We start from the raw sequence: 24,411 nt of genomic DNA on the forward strand, positions 1-24,411 counted from the left end.
CATCCAGTCCACACAGCGTTCTTTATCCCAATGCCGTTGACCAAGGCAAGGGTTTCTGGTTGCTTTCCTGGTCCAGAGGCTCCCTAGTCTTTCTAGCAGAGCACAAGTCAACAATTCTGTAAGTACATATTTTACCTTTTATTAAGTCACTTTTAATATATCTACACTAGGGATAAGCTTCGAGTTCTAGTCGAACGTAAGTTTGACTCGAACATTGGCTGTTTGCTCGTTTGTCGAATGACGAACAAATGGGCTTCTTCGTGGGAACTTCGAGTTCCTGCATTATCATGGACTCTGACCTCTGATTCTATAAATAAATCACTTGCTTCGATTCGATCCCACAACCATCTCAATTGCAAGCCTGGTATTCTACCACCTACGCCACCATTAAGCCTGCATAGGCTATATACACTCTCTTCTGAGATAGAAGTTAGTTAGTTAGGCAGGGAGAGTGTGTTAAGCCTAAGTATGGTTGACGGTGGTGTAGGTGGTAAAATCCCTTGGCCAGCCGATGATTTATAAGTGGAATTCTATAGTTAATAATACATTGCTGGCAGGGAGAGAGATTTTTGCTTTTTACAGTTTGTTGAGATCAGATAGTGCAGTGTATACCACAATGGTATGTATATATATTTATATATATATATATATATATATATATATATATATATATATATATATAAAATATAGGCACTTCAGTTTATATCAGTTAATGTCAGTATTGCTGAAAAAAATAGCGTGGGGTCCCCCCCCCCAGTCCATACCAGGCCTCTCGGCCATACCAGGCCGCGCCAAAATTAAAAATAAAAACAGTGTGAGGTTCCCCTAAAATCCATACCAGACCCTTATCCGAGCACACAGCCTGGCTGGCCAGGTTGGGGGTGGCGGCAAGCGGGCGCCCCCCCTCCTGAACCATACCAGGCCACATGCCCTCAACATGGGGGGTGGGTGCTTTGGGGCAGGGGGGGTCTGCAGGGGGAGGCTGTGGTTGTGGGAGTCTGCGGGCGGAGGCTTATCAGAATCTGAAAGCCCCCTTTAACAAGGGGGCCCCCAGATCCCAGCCCCCCCTATGTGTATGGATATCGGGTACATCGTACCCCTACCCATTCACCAAAAAAGTGTACAAAAAAAAATAAAGACAAAAAAAATAAAGACAAAAGCCAGTTTTGGGCAAGTCCTTTATTAAAAATAAAAAAATAGTGTCTCCCGATGATCAGTAGCCCGCCCGAAAAATAGAAAAAAAAAAAAGAAGCTCCTGCTTCTTCGGACGCTTCACCCGCTATGAACTGTTTTGAGTTTGACAGCTCTTTTATAGAGATGCGATGTCACGAGCTGCCCCACAATGCACTGCTCCGGTGCAGTGAATAAATGAAATGATGTCAGTAATTTATTCACTGCACCTGAGCAGTGCATTGTGGGGCGGCTTGTGACATCAGGTCCCTATACAAGAGCTGTCAAACTCAAACATCTCATAGCGCGGGAAGCGTCCGAAGAAGCAGGAGCTTCTTTTTTTTTGTCTATTTTTCGGGCAGGGAGTTGACTCATCATTGGTGGACACAATTTTTTTATTTCTATTTTTTAATAAAGGACATGTCCAAAATTGGCTTTTGTCTTTATTTTTTTGTACACTTTTTTGGTGAATGGGTAGGGGTACGATGTACCCGATATCCATTCACATGGGGGGGCCGGGACCTGGGGGTCCCCTTGTTAAAGGGGGCTTCCAGATTCCGATAAGCCTCTCCCCTGCATACCCCCACAACCACAGCCCAGGGTTGTGGGGAAGAGACCCCTGTCTCCAACAACATGGGGGCAAGGTGCTTTGGGGTAGGGAGGGTAGAGCCCTCTCTGCCCCAAAGCACCCACCCCCCATGTTGAGGGCATGTGGCCTGGTATGGTTCAGGAGGGGGGGCGCTCGCTAGCCCCCACCCCCATCCTGGCCAGCCAGGCTATGTGCTCAGATAAGGGTCCGGTATAGATTTTAGGGGGAACCCTACGCTTTTTTTATTTTTTAGTTTGGCGTGGGGGGGGCACACCGATTTCTTTCATTTTTTTATCTGTATTGCCGGGGGCCGACAATACATTACAGCGAGCAAGTTTAATTTACATTTTTTCCTCTAGAAATGTCAGTACTGTTGCAGCAGGCTAAATACATCGCACAAATTCTCCACTTTACAGGCACAAAAGGGCCCCCCCCCCCCAGGCACGATATTCAAAGGAATTTTTCATTTTTATTGTTTCACTTTAAGCATTATTAAAATCACTGCTCCTGCAAAAACGATCATTTTAAAAAAACCTTTTTGCATTCATTCATTCATGTCCCCCAGGGCAGTGCCCAGGTCCCCATACACTTTTTTGGGCCAATAACTTGTATTTAAGCCTTTAGAATCAGGACTTTTGATTTTTCATGTTCGTGTCCCATAGACTTTAATGGAGTTTGTATGTTCTCCAAAACATTTCCCCTGTTCGAGATGTTCTGGTGCGAACCGAACAGGGGGGTGTTCGGTTCATCACTAAACTACACTATGGAGTTTGAACTTTTTTCCCCTTCCCTCTTGTATCCCTACAGTTATGCTGCGCTCACCCAAAAAGGAAATACTCCAATGGGGTTGTGTGCTGTGATTTATCAGGGTTTTTCAAGCCTCTCATCCTGTTAATGGCACATTACCTTACAATACAATATTAAATCATATTTAAACCCCAAACTATAAGAATACATATAGCAGTTTACCATTCCTAAGATGTGGTGGCTGCATTAGTTCTTTCTTTTAAAGAGAAGTGCAAAAGAGAAGAGCGGATTTAGAAAAAAAAACAACCTAGGTGGATGCAGCATCAATCCAGTGCTACAACTGCCTCTACACCAAGAACTGAGCCATCAAAGACCACTGATAACTCAGTTCTCTGTCTTCATTGAGCAGAGAGCCGGTGACTGTCAGTTAGTGGCTCTCTGCTCTGCCTTTCCAGTGCTCATTGGAGAGCCAGACTGTGGAGGGGGTGAGAGTGTCTGTCTCAGGCTCTCAGTGACATGCTGAGAGGCTGAGCCAGCTGCTGGTCAGGCATCTGGGTGGATGCCGACATTAAAGTCAGGATCCCTCCAGAGTCTGGACTGGCGAAGTGAGGTCAGGCGGCAGTGTGCTATAGCATGCTATCGGCTGATTACGCGTCACAAAAGTGCAGAGCGAAGTGCACTCCTGTGACCTGCAGGAAAAGTAGGGAGAAAGGAGCTCTGGCCCTAGTTTTGCTTTAAGACTTTTTCTCCCTTTTTCTCTCTAAAGGCCTCATGAACATTTGGTATTTAGCGTATGTGTATCCCATCCCGGGGTTTTTATACACCCAGGAGGCACAGGTTCAGCAGTGTGCATGTACTTCTATTTGCATTTAGTAATCCTGCAAATAACATTCTTCCTGTCTTTGGGTGGCACAATCCTCCACTGTATTTACGAAGGGCGCCTTGGTTGTGAACCAGGCTGCTCTCCTCATTTGGTCTACAAACAGGTCTTCCCCTATTCCTCTCTATTACTTGGGTAGAGTAGAATTCAATATTTTTAGAAGATAGCTTTGGAAACATATTAATGTTTGTGCTTTCAGTTCAGATCACAGAAAATGACAAGGAGATAACATTTCTGCTACGATCTACAGTTTTTGTTTTCTATACTTTCTGATATTGTCCTTAGTTTAAAAGATGAAAACTAACACATCCACTACATCTGAATACTAGTAACCTGGAATATACTACAATTTTTGGAAGGGTTGGATATCCTATGCCTAAAAGGAAAAAATAAAAAAATAAAAATAAAAGCAAACCAATTCCCCAAATATATGCAGATATAAACAGTGAATGCTAATTCATGTACGGTGATGCGAATGAAAAACATCACTTTTACATGTTCTGTCTTGAAACCTGGGAATTAAAATTGCTGATAAGGGCAACGCTGCACATATTGTACATATGCTTATATTTCATAAACCAGCCGTTGCCCCTAGCATGACATCTGGATTTACAATGTATCCTGAAATGGCAAAAGACTGAATAAGTACCAAGATACTATAAAGAAAGTTTCCACAACAAATATACCTGATGACTAAGTAAGCATTATTGTTATATTTAAAAAATTGAAAACTGAAATTTTAATTGTATTTGCAAAAAGATAACATTGCATGTTTTCTGCTGATAAGCTACTGATAAACTCTTTGAAAATGTTATAACATCTTACACATGTTTTTTCTGTCTCCAGTACATGGTTCCTGGTCAACTGGCTACCAGCAATTCTTCTTTCCCAAACTCAACTGTGAAACCAATGACACCTCCTGGCTACTCCCCCAATCTGGGCATTGCGATCCTCTCAATTGCCTTCATCATTGGTTTTCCAGGGAATGCATTCATCATTTGGTCAATTCTGAACTGCATGAAAAAGTGGTCCGTCACCTGCCTCCTCATCTTACATTTGGCCATTGCAGATATCATCGTAATCCTAACAGCACCTGTATTCCTACATCTCCTATCCACTGGCAGCTGGATATTTGGAAATATCATTTGCAAGCTTTGTCATTATATTAGCTGCCTCAGTATGTATGCCAGCATCATCCTTATTACCTCTATGAGCATAGACAGATATATTGCTGTGTCAAGACCCTTGAGCTCCATAACTGTAAGAACAAAGATGGTCTTTGGCAAAGTCATATTGGCTATATGGGTTTCGTCATGCTTGTTAGCCATTCCTATGCCAGTTTACCGTGCCGTAGAGACTATTAACAACAAAGAACAGTGTAGGCACTTTCACAGCTCTCCGGCACACATCATTTTTCAATACGTGTTTGAGACAGTGACCGGATTTATCATTCCATTTACAATCATCAAGTTCTGCTACCTCTACGTTGGATTGAGGCTGCGCAAAGCTAAGTTTCAAACCAAACATAAAACAAGTCGACTGGTGGTGATGATCATAGTGGTGTTTGCCTTCTTCTGGCTTCCTTACCATGTGGTGAATATGATAGAGGTGTCAGGGGAAGTGTTCTCATCAGGCAAGCTAAGAAAAGCTGCTCGCCTTGCCAGACCCAATGTCACAGCTCTTGCATTTCTCAGTAGCAGTATAAACCCTATTTTGTATGTGTTTGCAGGAGGAAGCTTAATCAGAACAGCTGGGGTGGAATTTATGGCCAAGCTCTTTGAAGGAACTGGTACAGAAATGAACAGTGTTTGGAAGATCTCCCATATTTTTAGGCAAAAGAGTCATGAGGAAGCTATGGATTTGGAGAAAACCAATAAACAGAATGAAGGATAACTCAACAACTGGCAAAGAGAAGCTATGCTTTGTAAATATAACTTATCAACTAGTTCTTTGCAAGCATTTTCCAGTCCTGCCAGTCAGCAGCATACCTCTGCCAACATGAATTGTCAGATACATAGAAAATAATCTTAAGTAGTACAGATAATGCAGACCACAGTGATCCTGACACAATTATAGGAGAAAATGTAACCAATATACCAGCAGAATGGGGCATTGGGGAAAAAATGCAATATATACTAAACAATATTATAAACGCAACACTTTTGTTTTTGCCCCCATTTTTCGTGACCTGAACTCAAAGATCTAAAACTTTTTTTATGTACACAAAAAGGCCTATTTCTCTTAAATATTGTTCACAAATCTGTCTAAATCTGTGTTAGTGAGCACTTCTCCTTTGCTGAGATAATCCATCCACCTCACAGATGTGGCATATCAAGATGCTGATTAGACAGCATGATTATTGCACAGGTGTGCCTTAGGCTGGCCACAATAAAAGCCACTCTAAAATGTGCAGTTTTACCACACAGCACAATGCCACAGATGTCGCAAGTTTTGAGGGAATGTGCAATTGGCATGCTGACTGCAAGAATGTCCACCAGAGCTGTTGCCCGTGAATTGAATTTTCATTTCTCTAGCACAAACCATCTCCAAAGGCGTTTCAGAGAATTTGGCAGTACATCCAAACGGCCTCATAACCGCAGACCACGTGTAACCACACCAGCCCAGGAACTCCACATCCAGCATCTTCACCTCCAATATCATCTGAGACCAGCCACCCAGACAGCTACTGCAACAATCAGTTTGCATAACCAAAGAATTTCTGCACAAACTGTCAGAAACCCTCTCAGGGAAGCTCATCTGCATGCTCGTCGTCCTCATCGGGGACTCGACCTGACTGCAGTTCGTCATCGTAACTGATTTGAGTGGGCAAATGCTCACATTCAATGGCGTCTGGCACTTTGGAGAGGTGTTTTTTTCTTGGATGAATCCTGGTTTTCTTTGATCTTTGAGTTCAGCTCATGAAAAATGGGGAAAAAAAAACAAGTGTTGCATTTATTATTATGTTCAGTATATGTTTGTACAACAGACATCAAAATTGCCATCAAATTGCACTGGTTTCCCATCTTGGGCTTTGCTCTCATTTCCCATATCCTTCCTATATTTATACATGCAATTTCATTTTACAATATGAAGCTGGAAAAATGTTCTCATTTTAAAATGTGTTTGGCTTTGTGGTCTAAACAAGGTCATTTATTTAATCTCTTTTAACTCATCATGGGGTAATTAATAAGTCATTTTACATAAACCTCTTGCAGATCTTCTAATTGCTACATATATTTCAACACATCAAACTGCCATTGAGATATATATGCCAGCCTAGATCCCACTATATCTATATATCAAACCCAAAAGCAAACATCTACTGTAATGCAGCTTACCTTTTCTTAGATGTGTTGTCTGTATTCCTTTTTTATTTTAGGCTTTCTTTCCTTTATTTTCACCTGGTGATCCAGCCAGTAAGGCGGGCCATACACAGACTGAATTTCTTTCCTGCTGGAAAGAAATTAGCTTGATTCCCCCATCAACACAGACAGTGTTGACAGGAGAATCCCTCCTGCGGATCTATTGTATTCTCTTTGGGGGGGTTTGGAGAAGACAGGGGGAGAAGACAGTGATTATTGCTAGGGGCTATACCAGCTGCTAGCGATAATCGCATGCAAAATCCATCAGGCTGGTTGTACCCAAGTTGATTGATTGATCGATCAACTTGGATACATTCAGCCTGCCTATACATGGTCAGAATCTCGGCTAGTTCCTGCTGAATCAGCCGAGATTCAAACCATCTATGACCAGCTTAAGTCTGTTTTTTTTTTTTTTTCAACAGAACAAGCTGTTCTGCAGATGTACCAGTTAGCAGGATGAGACAAACCATTTAACACTGACAGGGGTGCTCACAATTGTCAGCTTTTATTTATTTATGCAAATCTTTTATCCCAAAAGAAGACAAAACTGCAGCCACCACATCTAATGATTGGTATGCTACAATATACTGCATTTTTTATTTTTGAGTTCAATATCACATCATTCTAGTTTTTTTTTTTTACCTAAAACCATTTAAATATGTTCATTGGAATGTTTATACCTATAAATAGAGTGGTATATCTGTCTACCCAGTCCTTTGATTTACATAGCTGTCAGGCTGTTGTCCTTGATCTACAGCTTAGTGACCTTTAAAGAATTTTAAAGAATTATTTTTAACAAACACCCAACAACGTTAAAATTGGTGTTTTTTTTTTTTAACCTTTGTCTAGAGTTCAACTAAAGTGTAAGCTGCTCCCAAACATTCCAAGACACACTATCACTTCACTAGACTGCATGAGTTATGTTGTATTTATTTATAGTATGTTATAATATTTTTATCACAATTTTTTTTTTTTTTTTTTTTAGCCTTGGACAGACTTGGGAAAGGTTAGAACCCCTACCAGGTCTTTATTATTGTCTGTGTGCCTCCTCCAGGTATTTTCACCCCTCTGTGTACTGGGACCCTTCTCTGAGAAGGAAGTGTTAGCAAATGCAATATTTTTTATAGTTATGACAGAACTGAAGTTGAGGGAAAATCATTAGAGGGAATACCTGTTCTGGCGGCAGCAGTCTTTATGCTTGGTTCACCCAATGCGGTTTGCTTTTGATAGTCTCTGCAGTGTTTTTTGCTGTTCAGTTTGCGTTTATGCACACGCGACTTTGCAGCGATTGATTTTTGCATTTTTTTATGCTTTTTTTTATGTCAATTTGTTGTTGGGCAGATTAAAAAAGGTAAATTGCAGCAAAATCACAACAAAATTGTGGCAAAAATGCACAACATGCTTTTTTGCAGCTTCTCCATTGAACCAAAAAAAGCATAATTTTGCATTTATTAAAGTCCCTGACCCTTTCCAAAATTACGGTCGCTGAAAAAAGCCTAGATGTGAACGTGTCCCATAGGAAACCATGGAAAATGGACTGTAGTGCGTTTCAGCAAAAAGCACCATAAAACGCATCGGTGTGAACCAGGCCTTAGATGAAAGTTCAGTTTCGCTTTATAAGGATTTTTATTCACTTTCTATTGTGTCTCTGGAACAGGAGAAAAAGGAAACTCTCCTCAACAGAGCCAACAAAAAATAAATAAACTGATAGCGGTGTTTACCTTTCCCTAGACAACTAAAAAAAAGAAAAAAACATAAAGTTTTGGGTACACATACAGTACACTAATTATTTTAAACCTTCATTTTCTATATATATTTATTTTATCACTACATTGAACTGCCAATCTGTATGGCTGAATTTATATCGCATAGACATTGCACGCGATCTGCACAGCAATGCGGTGCGGATCACAAGCGATGTCTGGCATCGTGCTAGTGTGAACCGACTTTTTTAGTACTAGTGAATTGACTTTTACATGCAGAACACCACAAAACTCCAAACTATAGAATGTTTGTAGCAAATTCTGATGATTTGCACAATGATGCCTTTAACCACTTGCCGCCCCCCACCGTCAAATGACGGCGGTGCGGTTCTCGTTCTGGGACGACGTCATATGATGGCGCCCCAGAACGGCCACTCTCGCACGCCCGCGGGGGGCGCACAGTGCGGCGATCATGGCCGCGCCGTGTTCCTAGGACACGGCGCAACCCTGATCTTGGTAGAGAGCCAATGACCTGGCTCTTTACCCATGTGACCAGCTGTGTTCAATCACAGCCAGTCACATTTAAACGAGGAAGTGCAGTTTACCAACTCTAATCGCCTTACACTGTCAGAGTGTGTGGCGAGGAGAGCCGATCAGCAGCTCCTCCTCAAAGGGGAGGCTAGGACAGGTAATCAGGGCACTGATCATCAGTGCTCTGATTAGAGTAAAGTAAAAAATCAGTGCCCCCAATCAGTGCCCATAGTGCTGCCAGTCAGTGCCCATCAGTGCATGCTCATCTGTGCTGCCCATCAGTGTCCATAAGTGCCACCTGTCAGTGCCCATCAGTGCTGTCCATCAGTGCCCATCAGTGCTGCCCGTCAGTGCCCATCAGTGCTGCCCGTCAGTGCCACCTCTCAGTGCCCATCAGTGCCGCCTTTCAGTGCCCATCCGTGCCACCTATCAGTGCTCATCAGTGCTGCCTATTAGTGCTCATCAGTGCCGCCTATCAGTGCCACCTATCAGTTCCAATCAGTGCGGCATATTAGTACCTCCTCATCAGTGCCCATCAGTGCGGCATATTATTACCTCCACATCAGTGCAGCCTATCAGTGCCCATCAGTGCCGCCTCATCAGTGCACATCAGTGAAGGAGATAATTTACTTATTTTCTAAATTTACTGACTGAAAATAAAAAAATGTTCTTTCTTTTTTTTTGTAAGAAATAAAAAACCCAGCGGTGTTTAAATACCACCAAAGGAAAGCTCTATGTGTGTGAAAAAAAAAGATAAAAATTTCATATAGGTACAGTGTAGCCTGACCGCGCAATTGTCATTCCAAGTGTGACAGTGCTGAAAGCTGAAAATTGGCCTGGGCAGGAAGGGGGTGAAAGGGCCCAGTATTGAAGTGGTTAAGTAAATTGAAAAAACAACCCATTTTTTTAAATTAGCAAGTAATGTGTGTTAAGGGAAATACCACATGGATTATATTTTTGTGAACTGATGATTTAGAAGTAATTTGGCAGATACGTTAAAAACAGCTTCAATTTTAAAGTGATGAAGGAGCACACGAGCCGAACGTTTAACTCCCAATTAGACGTTCAATGCCTGGATTTCTCCTAAAGACAAGTTTGGAAAGGTGTTCTTTGGGGGAACAGCTGGCAACCTGACTATTTATCTTCCAGAAGTTGCACTTTTTTTTTTCTTGTCTGCATATCGTTACTTTTCACAAGATCATTAAGTGCCGGTTCACACTAGGTCGCTCCGACTTCGGGAGCGACCTGTGAAGTCCTGTGCACCGCGGCTTCGGCGCAACTTGCATGGACTTCATATAATGAATGTCCATGCAAGTCGCTCCGAGGTCACCCCAAAGTAGTACAGGACCCTTTTTCTAAGTCAGAGCGACTTGTGTCGCTCCTATTAGAACTGGTCCTGTAGCACTGCATGGACCGCGACTTGTCAGGCTGACAAGTCGCGTGACAAGTCGCGGTAGTGTGAATGGAGCCTTAGGCCCCTTACACACTTGTGCGACTTGTCCTGCGACTTGGGACTGCAAAGTCATATTACAAGTTCTACCCCATGATTTCCAATAAGTACCGTTCATATCTGTGTGACTTCAAAGCAGTCCCTGCACTACTTTGGTTCGACTAATGCAACTTGAGGTTCATAAACCTCATAAATACACAGGTATTGCTTAAATTCATGTTGAAGTCGTGTCAAAGTTGCGGCAAGGTCGAAGCAAAGTTGCGTGACTTTCAGGTCGTACAAGTGTGAAAGGGGCCTTAATAGGGCCGGCAATACACAGCAGGAACTGGCCGAGATTCAAACTGCTAACGGGCAGGCTGAATGTACCAAGTTGATCGATCAAATAACTTGGGTACAACCAGCCTGCCATATTGGCTTCCAACTATCATAAGCGGCTGCTATAGCCGCTAGTGATAATCACTGGCTTCCCCCGCACCCCACTTCCCGGAGAAGACAATTGCTCGGCAGGCGGGATTTCCCTGTCAATACTGTCTGTGCTGATGGGGGAATCATGTGAATTTCTTTCCTGCAATCCATGGTTGCAGGAAAGAAATTTGCATCGTCTATGGGCTGCCTAAATGTCCTCCTACCAGAACTGAGAAAGCAGACTTAAAGTAGAAGTTCACCCAAAACCTAACTAACTCTAAACCTACTCGCAGCCACATTCTAAGCCTAATCTACCTAGCCCTGTAAGGAAATCGATATGTACTTACCTGTTCTGCAGTCGCTCCAGTCTGGTTTCCAACGCTAAGGTGTCAGTGGTGGCTTCATTGTGTGGGAGTGTGCAGGAGAGGCAGCCAATGTCACTTCCCAAGCATTTCTCAGCTGTTGTTGGCTGTCTCCTGCACACAGCATCCGCTACTGGAGACCGGACTGGATCAGCTTCAGAAATGGTACTGTATGTATAGTGATTTCTTCTTTACAGGGCTAGATAGATTCATTTTGAAAAGTGGCTACGAGTAGGTTTGGAGTTAGTTAGGTTTTGGCTGAACTTCCACTTTAACCACTTGCCGACCCACAGCCGCATATATATAATGCGGCAGGCTGGCTCGGCTGCGCGAATCACCGTACCTGTACGCCGATCCACCGGAGCGCTCCTGGGGGCGCCCTCCCGCCCCACTAGGCAGAGGGGATGCCGATCCACGGGGACCGGTGGCACCGATTGCCGCTGGGCGCTCGCGATCGCTCCCCGCTAAGAGAGGAGGATGGTCAGTTGTTGTAAACGCAGCCGACTGCTGTTCTCTCTGGAATGATCACAGAGCACCTGTAATCCTCCTATTTAGGATCACAGGTCTCTGTGTTCATTTCCGAAGTCCCTCCCCATACAGTTAGAAAACATACCCTAGGCTCACACTTAACCCTTTGATCACCCCTAGGTTAACCCCTTCCCTGTCAGTGTCATTATTACAGTAACTTACAGTAACAGTGCATATTTTTAGCACTGATTACTGTGGTAATGTCACTGGTCTCCCAAAAAGTGTCAAATCGCTGCCATTACTGGTATAAAAAAAAAAAAAAAAAAAATGACATAAATCTTTCCCCTAGTTTGTAGACGTGATAACTTTTGGGCAAACCAATCAAAATACGCTTGTTGGGATTTTTTTTTTTTTTTACCAAAAATATGTAGCAGAATACAAATTGGCCTAGAAGGATGAAAACATTTGATTTTTACATTCTTTTTTTTTGGGAATGTTATATAGCAGAATGTGAAAAATATTGTTTTTTTTTTCAGAATTGTCGTTCTTTTTTTTGTTTTTAGCGCAAAATATAAAAATCGCAGAGGTGATCAAATGCCACCAAAAGAAACCTCTATTTGAAGGAAAAAAAGGACATCAATTTTATTCGGGTACAGCGTTGCATGACCCCGCAATTGTCCGTTAAAGTAATCACAAAAAATGGCCTGGTTATTAAGAGGGAAAATCCTTCCGATCCAGAACTCGTTACGTAAAGTGTATGTAAACTCTAGCAATGAACTTCTCCTATTTGCTTTCTTGTAAACTGTGAATTACAGCGCTGAACGCATTTTTGTTAAATCTGTCCGTTAAGTGCAAAAAAAAAAATGTGTTGATTCTGCCATGATCTAGCGAGCTGATGACTTCTTGTGTTTTCTAGCTCTTCTGCATTGTTATCAGGAAGCATTGCTCCCAGCTCCCTCTTTGGACTACAGATTGCCTCCTACAATGTTATGGAGATGGGAAATAGAGGAGGTAAAGAGGTATTAAACCCAAAACCAAAAACATATTGCAGCTTACCAATCATTAGATGTGATGGCTGCATCAGTTTTCTCTTATTTGACTTTTTTCCCTCTATTTTTATCTGGTGATCTTGCCAGTAACACACCTCCTATATGAATGAGACAACACTCTGGATGAATGAGCAAAGGGGGCACAGCTGACAGCAACATTGTCAGTTTGGGGGGAGGTGGCAGTGTTAAATGCATTAGCAGAATTTAGTATAACTAAAGGCAAAACTTTTTTTTCTTTAGTTTTGGATAGAGTGGAGAGGGAACCCCACTCCACTCTTAGAACCCCTGTCAGACTTTATTGCTGTCTGGGCCCCTGTTAGGGAGATTCACACTCCTTATTTGTTCTGTTTATCATTATCATTGAAAGTAAAAGAAAATCACACATTTTGGGTTGTCCTCAGAAAAGCAGAAATGTAATAGGGACACTAGTTCTGGTAACCGGGGGGGGATTCCCTTAACCACTTAAGCCCCGGAAGATTTTACCCCCTTCCTGACCAGGGCCTATTTTGCGATTCGGCACTGCGTTGCTTTAACGGACAATTGTGCGGTCGTGCGAAGCTGTACCTAAACGAATTTGACGTCCTTTTTTTTCCACAAACAGAGCTTTCTTTTGGTGGTATTTGATCACCTGTGCGATTTTTTGATCATGCGCTATAAACAAAAAAACAATTTTGCAAAAATAACAATATTTTTCACATTTTTTTATATGAAATTCCCACCAAAAAAAATTTAAAAATCACAGTTTTTTTAACATTTTAGGCCAATTTGTTTTATGCTACATATGCTTGGTAAAAAAAAAAATCGCAAAAAGCGTATTTTGATTGGTTTGCGCAAAAGTTATTGCATTTACTAACTAAGGGAAAGATTTTTGTCATTTTTGTTGTTTTTTTTTTTTAACGAGTAATGGCGGCGATCTGCGATTTTTTTTGCGAGACTACGACATTGCGGCAGACAGATCGCACCCTTGACTGACATTTTTGACACTTTTGGGGTTACCAGTGACATTACTACAGTAATTAGAGCTATACATATGCACTGTTACTGTATAAATGACACTGGGAGGGAAAGGGTTAACTTTATTGGAGAGGGAGGAGTTAAGTGTGTCCCTAGGGGTGTGTTTCTAACTGTGATTGGATGTGGCTACTAGTGTAAGAATAGAGATCAACGGTCCTACATAGCAGAACCGTGTGATCTTCATTCTTACACAGGGGAGAATGACAGGCGGCTGTGTTTACATTAGCCACCTGCCTTTCTCCCGCTCTAACGGACGATCGCGAGTGCCCGGCGGACATCGGGTCTGCCGGGCACACACGCGGGGGTGTCCGTGAGCGAGCGGGAGCTCCCCAGAGCCTCACAGGCTAGCGACGTAGACCTACTTGGCTTTGCCTGTGAGGAGCTGACTGCCGACGTAGATCTACGTTAGGCGGTCGGCAACAGTGTTAATTTTGGCAGCAAATTTCAATTTAGTTTTAGTCTTAGTCTTAGGACTAAAATGGCATTTTAGTTTTAGTCCCATTTTAGTCTTCTGCAAGTGTTTTAGTTTTAGTCGTATTTAGTCGACTAAAACTCCAGTATATTTTAGTCAACTAAATGTCCTACATTTTAGTCGACTAAAACTCATTTTAGTCATCTATAATCGAATGGGTGTAGTTCAATTATAATTTGTAATGCATTATTTAAGCATTTCTCTACAATTTCCAAACTCATAATATACTACTGCTGGTCCTGGAGTGAAAAATCTAATATGTTATTTATGGTACTAAGCTTTGAGCATGCACCAGTGTTAATTTTGGCAGCAAATTTCCATTTAGTTTTAGTTATAGTCTTTTGACTAAAATGCCCTTTTAGTTTTAGTCGTATTTTAGTCTTCAGACTAAAATGCCCTTTTAGTTTTAGTCGTATTTTAGTCTTAAGACTAAAATGCCATTTTAGTTTTAGTCGTATTTTAGTCATCTGAATTATGTTAGTCGACGAAAAGGTTTTAGTCGGTTTTAGTCGACGAAATTAACACTGGTCGGCAAGTGGTTAATTTGCAGGGATTTCACTTCCTGTTTGGCTATGGGATGGGAAGCGATAGTAAATCTCCTCAATAGGACACAGATGGTGAAAAACAATCTGACAGCGGTTATAACCCTCCCTTACTCTATTCAAACTAATATAATGAAAATGTTGCCTATAATTCTACTTTAAATATACAAACAAATTGAAGCCAAACTCCAGCTCACACTTTATAATCAGTTACAGCAAACAGTTGTTTCAGATACAATCTGCTGGAGAGATTTGAAAAACAACAGACTTGATGGCTGAATCACCAGATGAAAATAGAGGGGCAAAAAAAAGGAATGCAGCCATGACATCTAAGAATTGGTAAGCTGCAAAATAATAAATGTTTGCTTTTAAGTTTATTTCTTTTTTAACACATTTTATGCACTGTATGACCTAAAGTATTTTTGAAAAAAAAAAAAAAACGAAACTAAAAGTTTATGTATTCTCTATCATGTGAAATAACCAATATTGTTTTTAAAATGTCTTACCTTTCTAGTTCTTTGGAGCCGGTGTATACATATGTCTCTATAGGCAGTATCTATTGCTTAGAATAGAGGGCAATGCATAGATAGGAACAGAGTTAGGCTCCTTTCACACGACTGCTCCAATCAGATCCGCCTGTCAATTTTTTAGGTGGATCTGATCGGATCCTCCATGCATCCCTATGGTGCAGCAGATGTCAGCAGGGACATGTCCTCTGACACCCGCTGCCATCCGCATCCGATCCTATCCGTGAAATCCGGACGGATGGAAACCCTATTTTTCATCCGCCCAGGGGATTGGATCGGATGAGAGTGGACAGGCGGTCCGTTCTCATCCAATTCCAAATAGAGAGCTGCGGGGCTCTGACACCTCCCTCTTCGCACATAGTGTGGAGACAGAGCTGTCATCCGCCTGCTCAGGGGGGATCAGCGGATTAATCCCCGCTGAGCAGAGAACGGACCGCAGCATGCAGCGCAACGTGTGAAAGGAGCCTTAGGACATTATGACACAATGTATCACCCAAGTCTTGAGATTTAATCTTTATATGTGTGTTAACCCTAAGAATTGTTCTTATTTTGTTCCTTTTGGTCTATTATATATACCATTGAGTGTTTTGTTTTATTAATTTGATAAGTGCAAGTGATAAGTTTAATAAGTGCAATTAAATTTCTGTTACTTATGACAGAAGTTCAGAGATGTCCTGTGTTTTGTGCATATTTCATGTGTTATCCCAAGAAAAGTATTTAGACTTACAATTCGTGTCTTGGAACTACTCAATGTTTAACCTTTTTGTGGAGATGGCAGATTGGCTGGGTTTAAAGAGGTTGTAAACCTGAGAAAAAATAAATAAATAAATAAAAAAAAAACTGAAAGACAAAAAGGCATAATGAGCTAGTGTGCATCACATACTAGCTCATTATGAAATACTTACCTTAGAACGGAGCCCTCCAGCGGCACCTGCACATTTTCCCTGGTGTTTCTTCCGGGTTTGCGGGCTCCGGTGCTGTGAGTGCCCATAGCCGTGGTGACATCATTCTGACGAGCGGCCATTTACGACATGGGCTTTAAAGGTCCGGCACGGTAGGCCGAACCTTCAGAGTGCATGCGCTGAGGAAGTCATTGGCTGCATGCACTCTGAATATCTCCTAAACTGTGCAAGTTTATGAGAGAATCCCAGCACCTACAGGTAAGCCCTATTATAGGCTTACCTGCAGGTACAATTAAAAATTGAGACTTTACTTCCTCTTTAAGGTGTTTAGTAAAAGAATCCTGGCCAGGGCCGACAACCAGGGCCGCTGATAAGCCAGTACAACCAGCCCTGTTGTACCGGGCCCGGCTACTGAGCTCTGCAGGGGGGCCCGGGCAGCCTCAGTCAGTGCAGAATTTTTTAAAAACAGGCTTTCTAAATTACACCCCACTTAGCCGCTACCTCTAGCTTAGGGGGGGATTATTACTACTATTTTCTGGGCCCCTCTATGGTGACCTGTAATGGTGAGAGTGGAGGGACTTTTTTTTCATTTTCGGGCGCATGCGCAGTGCATTCCATGCCTGCTCTACATGTCCCAGCTGTTTAAAGTCCCAGCCGTCTCCTGCTGCAGCTTGCCCATTGTCATACCCTGGCGGAGTGATCTTCTTTCATTCAGCTCTGAGCTCCCCATTCAGTAGTTAGTAATCAGATTCTCAGCGTGAGAGAGATGGAGAGGCAGGCAGCTGACCGAGTCCAGGAGGAGAGGGAAAGCTCTCAATGTCCCATCTTTTTCCTGGCCGTTATCCTGGAAATACAGAACTCGCTTATGTGTGAGCCAATTCCAGCCGAGCACACGGCAGCTCAGCCTGACAGTCTATTGATATAGACTTGCAGTACCTCTCCTCTCCATTAGTAGCCGCTGTACAGAAGGGGAACGTTTTTACTAATCAGGTATAGGCTTCAAGATCTGAATAGAAGTATTGCCTATGCACGAGTGGGCAGCTAAAACACTCCAGGTCTGCCCTCATCACGTACTGTACTCCTGCCAGCATAAGAGAATGTGGAAGAAGATGGTGTGAGGGTAACTACTACAGTAATAGAGATGAGGTGTTTGGCCACAGAGTTGTCATGAGAGAAGGGGGGCACATTTCAGGCAGTATTTTGTTGGGGGCGAGAGGGTGCTGTGTCCATTCATTCCTAGAAGATGATCCCTGGTGACTGGACATTCACCCTTTTATTGCTGGCAGATGGATTGGAAGTGTGTGATTAACCCTTTGTTTGTAGAAGATCTGTATTTTGGAAGTCATGATTAATAACCATTTTATTGCTATCAGATCCCTGGTGAAAATGTACATTTACCCCTTTAATAGCTATATATATATATATATATATATTCATGCACTTCCACAAGGGATCGGCTATCAAAAAAATGGTTAATCAAGTGCTTCTATCAGGTATCTGACAGCAAAGAAATAGTTAATCATGTCTCTAGCCACCAGGGATCTTATTGGTGGTTAGAGCCATAATTAACCTTATTATTGCTAGAAGATCCTTGCTGGCCTGGTGGCTGGACATGATTAACTATTTCATTGCTGTCAGATCCCTGATAGAAATACATGATTAACCTTCTTGTAGGACCACGTCCATAATAAATGAATGTGCCGCCTCCAATTAAAGTACATGCTTTGCCTACAGCAACTTTATGGAAACACAGTAAAAAGGTGTCCCTAAAAACTTTTTTGGAATATTGGCAACTATTGATTTACTGCACTGTACATTACTTTGTCACCCTCTATAACACACAGACAGAAGTCAGCAGGTTCTCTGTCACAGTGTGTCACATAGCATGGCTGTTGGGTGCCGATTGGTCATGAGTTAAGGTCAGCAACCAACAGCCATGCTATGTAACACACTGTGACAGAGAACCTGCTGCCTGTGTGTTATCATAAGGGCTCTTTCACACAGGCGATCCGATCAGATCCGCCTGTCGGTTTTTTAGGCGGATCTGATCGGACCCTCCATGCAGCTCTATGGGTCAGCGGAGATACCTCCACTGACACCCGCTGCCATCCGTACCTGATCCTGTCCGTGAAATCCAGACGGATGGAAACCCTATTTTTCCATCCGTCCAGGGATCAGATCCTTCATTACATGCAATCGGATGTGCGGTGCGAATTCAGCCATACACTTTGTATGACTGAAATTCGCACTGCACCCGCACAAAAGTCGCACATGACCCTGTTTTCCAGCCGCATCAGGATCGGATCGCACAGTGGTTCACACTTGTGCGATCCGATCCTGTGCGAACTGTAAAGATCGCACTGCGATATGCGATCAAACTGGGGGTGTCGTTAACATTTCATTGACACCCCCTGCGTATCGCATATGGCAGTGTGAACTGCCAGGGGTGCGTTTGCGATGCGGGAACAGGCTGCGAATTTGCAGCCTTCCCGCATCGCACAAGTGTGAACCGGGACTGAGACATGCTGATCAGCTGTAGCCAATTACAGTACAATGTCCTGTGTTTACAAACACAGGGCTTCATACACAGATCAGTAATCTGGCTATTTCTTCTCCCTGCAAAGCAGGGAGAAAAAAACAGCCAGATCTGTTAGTAAAAGCAGCACACGTTACACACATGACACTTGGCACACAGTTAACCCCTTCATTGCCCCTTGATGTTAACCGACCCAGTGGCATTAATATAGTGTACACTATACAGTAATTTAGCTGATCACTGTTTTGGTGTCACTATTGATGTAAGTTTCAGTTAAGCCAGCCATAGATGATTACAATCTTGCCCAGGTTAGCAGGGACCGGCTAAGACTGGCTGATTGTACCCAAGTAATAGGATGACATAGGTACAACCTGCCTGTCCGCTTTTTACATGCAATTATTGTTTCAAGGCGGGGTCTAGGGAGTGGCCAGAGGTGGGGTTAAGGGTGGGGCTGAAGGGGGCCCCATCAGGTAGGCTGTACGGGGCCCCATGATTTCTATCAGCAGCCCTGCCGACAACAATCAGTCCTCAAAAATGCTTTGTATTGTCAGCCTATAGCATTACTGGTGGAGTGGTCATCTTTACTCCCCCAATAACCACAAATTCCTCCCATTGACCTTGCACCCCAATGAAACTTACACAGTTTAACATTGGAATGATATATATTTCATGTAAATCTATAAATCAGCCACAGTTTCAAAATATAACACACCAAAGACATTGATGTCCAGCACAAATATCCAAAAACAATCCCTTTTTGGTTGATCTGAGATTTTACAAACCAAAAAAATTACTTAATTCTACCAAAAACACATACTTATTCATGCCTGCAGGCGATACTGCCCCCAACCACTTATTCTGGTTCGGGAGCTTCACCTGTTCCAAAAACCAGTAATAAACGTTAAAGCATAACTGACATATCTATAAGACATCTTGGTGTTAGTGGGACTGATAAGCCGACCAATTCTTGCACCATTTCTAGCCCTCATCAATACCCTCCAAGCTGTGCCACTCCGCCAGCCTTTATACTGCCATCTCAGTCAGCCAAGGGACACCATTTGCTGTGACAGTAATACTGCCCACAGGCAAAAATTCCAATTCAGTGCACATACAAGGAAAAAACAAAAGCATACAAACAAATGTGGAAAGACAAATAAAAAGGCACAATTGTTTGCTTATTTTTAATTTATTTCCTTTTTTTTTTTTTTGTATTTTGCATCAAAGAAATATACATTCAAGTAGAAAACATGTACACATGCACATACACAGGTGAACAGCAAAGCAAACAGAACAAGTGAAGAAAAAAGAGGAAGACTGGTAGGATCTTTTTCTCACGGTTCCAAATGTGAACTGAGACAGAATCCGTTGCTTTCGGCAGGATTGCAGCTACCTTGCCATCCAATTTGCAGATGCCAATGTTAAAGGCATTATACACCTAAAGGCATTATACACCTTCCTATCTGCACCTTGTGTTTTTTAACCTGCCTAAAATCTACATTGCTCATATAATTTCATAGTGTCATTTGTTGGCCAGTATGCAGAGCCTAAAGTAGAGTAAGTCCTGTGTCAAAAATTTCTATTTGTTTGAAACATGTGCCATGCGGCATGGCACTGCATAGGATAATGCATGATCTTTGTCCGTAGTCTAAGAACCAACACTTCCTGTGAAGAAACTATATATTCCACAATCCCTCGGTCTCTCAGCCCAGTACTTGTTCAGGTGAAAGCAATTAAAAGCTTCTAGCTTCCAGTTTACTAAGCAGGAAGAGATACACTATATTACCAAACATATTGGGATCCCTGCCTTTACACACACATGAACTTTAATGACATTCCAGTCTTAGTTAGGGTTCAATATTGCATTGGCCCACCCTTTGCAGCTATAACATCTTCTACTCTTCAAGGAAGGCTGTCCACAAGGTTTAGGAGTGTGTCTATGGGAATGTTTGACCATTCTTCCAGAAACGCGTTTTAGGTTAGGCACTGATGTTGGATGAGAAGGCCTGGCTCGCAGTCTCTGCTCTACTTCATCCCAAAGGTGTTCTATTGGGTACATGAAGACATGAATGAGCAAGTTTGGGGAGGAGTACTTGACTGGCCTGCACAGTGTTCTGACCTCAACCTTTGGGGTGAATTAGAGCGAGCCAGGCCTTCTGGTCCAACATTAGTGCCTGGCCTCACTAATGCGCTTCTGGAAGAATGGTCAAACATTCTCATAGACACACTCCTAAACCTTGTGGACAGCCTTTAATATTGAACCCTATGGACTAAGACTGGGATGCCATTAAAGTTAATGTGGGTGCAAAGGCAGGTGTCCCAATACTTTTGGCAATATAGTTCATGGTTATTTCATAAAATATTTGTGATGCATCACAGAGAAATGGCTAGGCATGCATGTGACCTGGAGCAAGTAGTTGATTGTCCTATTGGTGAATGAATACACGGACCTAGGGAATCAATTAGTCATGACACTGCAAACCACTACATGTGAGCCCATCATTACAAAGTAAGGCAAACAAAAGATACAGGGAATAAAACTGCCCTAATACTCAGTTAAACAACCAAAACATTTTAAAGTGTGCAAATACCTTTAAGGAATAATGAACTGAAATACAGTATCTCACAAAAGTGAGTACGCCCCTCACATTTTTGAGCATCTGTGGGGCATCCTCAAATGGAAGGTGGAGGAGCACAAGGTCTCTAACATCCACCAGCTCCGTGATGTCATCATGGAGAAGTAGAAGAGGACTCCAGTGGCAACCTGTGAAGCTCTGGTGAACTCCATGCCCAAGAGGGTTAAGGCAGTTCTGGAAAATAATGGTGGCCACACAAAATATTGACACTTTGGGCCCAATTTGGACATTTCCACTTAGAAGTGTACTCATATTTGTTGCCAGCGGTTTAGACATTATTGGCTGTGTGTTGAGTTATTTTGAGGGGACAGCAAATTTACACTGTAATACAAGCTGTACACTCACTACTTTACATTGTAGCAAAGTGTCATTTCCTTAGTGTTGTCACATGAAAAAATATAATAAAATATATACAAAAATGTGAGGGGTGTACTCACTTTTGTGAGATACTGTATATTACATTTTTGTTCTTCGGTTTAGATTTACGCTTTTATTTGTAGGTCAAAAATCTCTTGGACAAAGTTATGGCTCTTAAAAACAACTTTGTTGCCAAAGTGAAAGTTTTAATTAAAGCTGTTTCTATAAAGAAGAAAGTAAATACTAACTCTCCTGAAGCCAATGCCGCCAAACATGGTGAAATACTGAAATTTGTGCACATTTTTTTTTTTTTATTTAGATACAAGAATAGAATATTTAGTAATTAATTCTATTCATTCTGCCATCTCCTAAAACTTGCTGCCCTAAATTGCCTCCAGGGTACAGTGCATTGTTCAACGAGGCAAATTACTGAGGAATTTGGAATCTTATCTTAATAATGGAAAGGAAGGAAATGTATTTTTAGCTCTGATAAAGATAACTTGTTTTTTAAGTATTTTATTACATACTCAGAACGTTTCCTTTTATCACTCTGGGAATATTTGTGTTCCACTAGTCAAAAGTTACAGCTATTGGCATCACTCTGATATAAGGGAAGCCAAACAGCGCCAATGTTTCCCTATGCCTAGGTGGTTAGTAAGTTGCCACTAAGTAATCTTCCGATGTCCCAGTAGAGGAACGTTCACTGATGGACCACGATTAAGCAGCCAGTAGCTGGCAGGGGTTCAATATGTAAATAAGTATAATATGCTGTGAGTTAAATATTATTTTGTTAGATAACATGTAAGTAACTGTGTGTTTACTTAATAAAGTTGCGTTTTTAAGCAACCAATTGTTATCTTAATTCTATTTCATTTCAATGATTGAATTTAAGATAAATGATATGTGCTTGGTATGTGCATCAATGCCAAAGAGACAGTTCTGCCATATGTTCTTCCATCAACATGTAGAATAAAATGTCTATAGCTCAAATTTGCCTTTAAAGCATGTCAAATCCAAAAACAAAAATGGAATATACAGTATATCAACTTATATATGGTGGCTGCTTTCTTTTTCTTTATTGGTAAAACACTGAGTATACGGCGCAATCCTAAAAGTGAATACCTCCCTAATAAGTCCCTAATAAGTCCTTATGTTAAAACAAGGCCTAAGTCTGTTCATATTGTCCATAATAATAGATAAAGTCCATCATAAAACTTGTAGCACAAAGAGACAGGAATAGATCTCTGAAATGACAGTAAAGGACACAAGGGGGGCGCCGCTAAGTGCAGTATTAAAAACAAATTTATTAAGGCAGCCAAATATGCTCTTACATAAATCCACGAAGGGAGCACTGTAATGGGATCATCCACACACAGGGGAGGAGTGTCAGCAGCAGCTAACAGCATAGATGGAAAAGCCAGGGAGATGCATGTTGGCCTGAATGGTAGGACATCTGAAAACACCTTGGAATGCCGAACAAGAAGTGACGGTGAGCCAGGAAACGATTCGTAGCCTAGGTAACGCCTTTTGGATCGCTAATTAGTTCCTTTTTCAAAGGTTTTTAAAATGTTTTTATTTTTAGCGCCGTGTTTCACCATGGACACAGTTTGAGCCCAATCGGGGTGTCTGGGGTGGGGGGCGGGGCCTTTGCTCACCTGTCTGATAATGGCTTAGCACAACTTCTGGTTGCTGATCATGCCTGCCACGACGCTGTACTACTATGAGATTATACGTGTTATAATGTTCGATACAAATGGTACAATGTTTTGTATGGTTGAGCACGCTGGTGTGTGTTTATTTTCTGTATGTTAACCCCTTTTTTCTCACTGTTCTGAAAAACCTAATAAAAATTATTGAATACTAAAATGTTTTTTTTAAAGTAGTGCATGCACAACTTTTTGTTGTGGTCCAGTGGGATTCAGCCCATTCAAAATGAAAGGGCTCAAATGGCACCGCACAGCTCCGCTTGTGAATCGCACTGCACGTTCCTGTGTGATTCCCGGTCTAAAACTGCCCTGAATCTGATTCCAAGTTAGAATCTTTATCAGATTTTGTTTTCAGTGTACCTGAAGGGGTAATTTCCTTTATTTTTTTGTCTGCTCTCACTGGAACAGAAAGTAAGGTTTAGGAAGACCTCAATCCTCCCAGTATAAATTTGGTGCTTTAAGTTCAATTCATATACAGTACATACAAGTCCAGCAGATCCAGTGTTGTCCTCTTCTCTGGCACTGCTCTCCTACTCCAGGTCCTGTCCTGGCTCCTGCAGCCGGCCCCCAAAAGGCACAGCACCAGATCTTGTGCATGTACAGACAGAAATCTGCTGCAGTGTCTTTGGACATATTGTGCTATGAATGGAGGAAAGTAATGCCTTCTGGGATATCAACACTACATATTCCAAGAGGCTTCACTGTTTCATTCATAAAACAATATGGACAAGGTGCCAAATCTCTGGGCGAGATCTGTCATTGGCTTTGTTTACCTTTTGTTCTTTTGATGAAAGAGGTAAAGCCTCCTAGGTTATTGTAGTGTTACCCCCTGGAGGAGCTGCTGTTGTTTGGGTTCTCTTGGGCCTACTGATAACGACCCTTCAGGCAGTCACATACCCTCTGACACACCAAGGCTAAAGAAAGGATGTTTAGGAGCAAAATCTGTACCTTCTAGGCACTGACTTATAGGCAAGCCCTTGGTATGGGAGATATACACTCAGAGGCT

The 24,411-nt window shown here is 42.1% G+C and overlaps 1 protein-coding gene across 1 annotated transcript in view; it reads left to right on the plus strand.

Annotated features, from left to right (window-relative positions):
• Positions 1-5,318, plus strand: part of LOC309545419 (uncharacterized protein) — a 123,270-nt gene extending 117,952 nt beyond the window's left edge. Inside the window, exon 5 of the mRNA XM_082244607.1 lies at positions 4,233-5,318. Coding sequence (XP_082100733.1) covers positions 4,233-5,279 — 1,047 coding nt within the window. The 3' untranslated portion in view covers positions 5,280-5,318. The remainder of the gene's footprint in view (positions 1-4,232) is intronic.
• The last annotated feature ends 19,093 nt before the right edge of the window (positions 5,319-24,411 follow it).

Source organism: Pelophylax lessonae (assembly GCF_965119305.1).
Source record: "Pelophylax lessonae genome assembly, chromosome: 1".
In the NCBI taxonomy this organism is placed as follows: domain Eukaryota; kingdom Metazoa; phylum Chordata; class Amphibia; order Anura; family Ranidae; genus Pelophylax; species Pelophylax lessonae.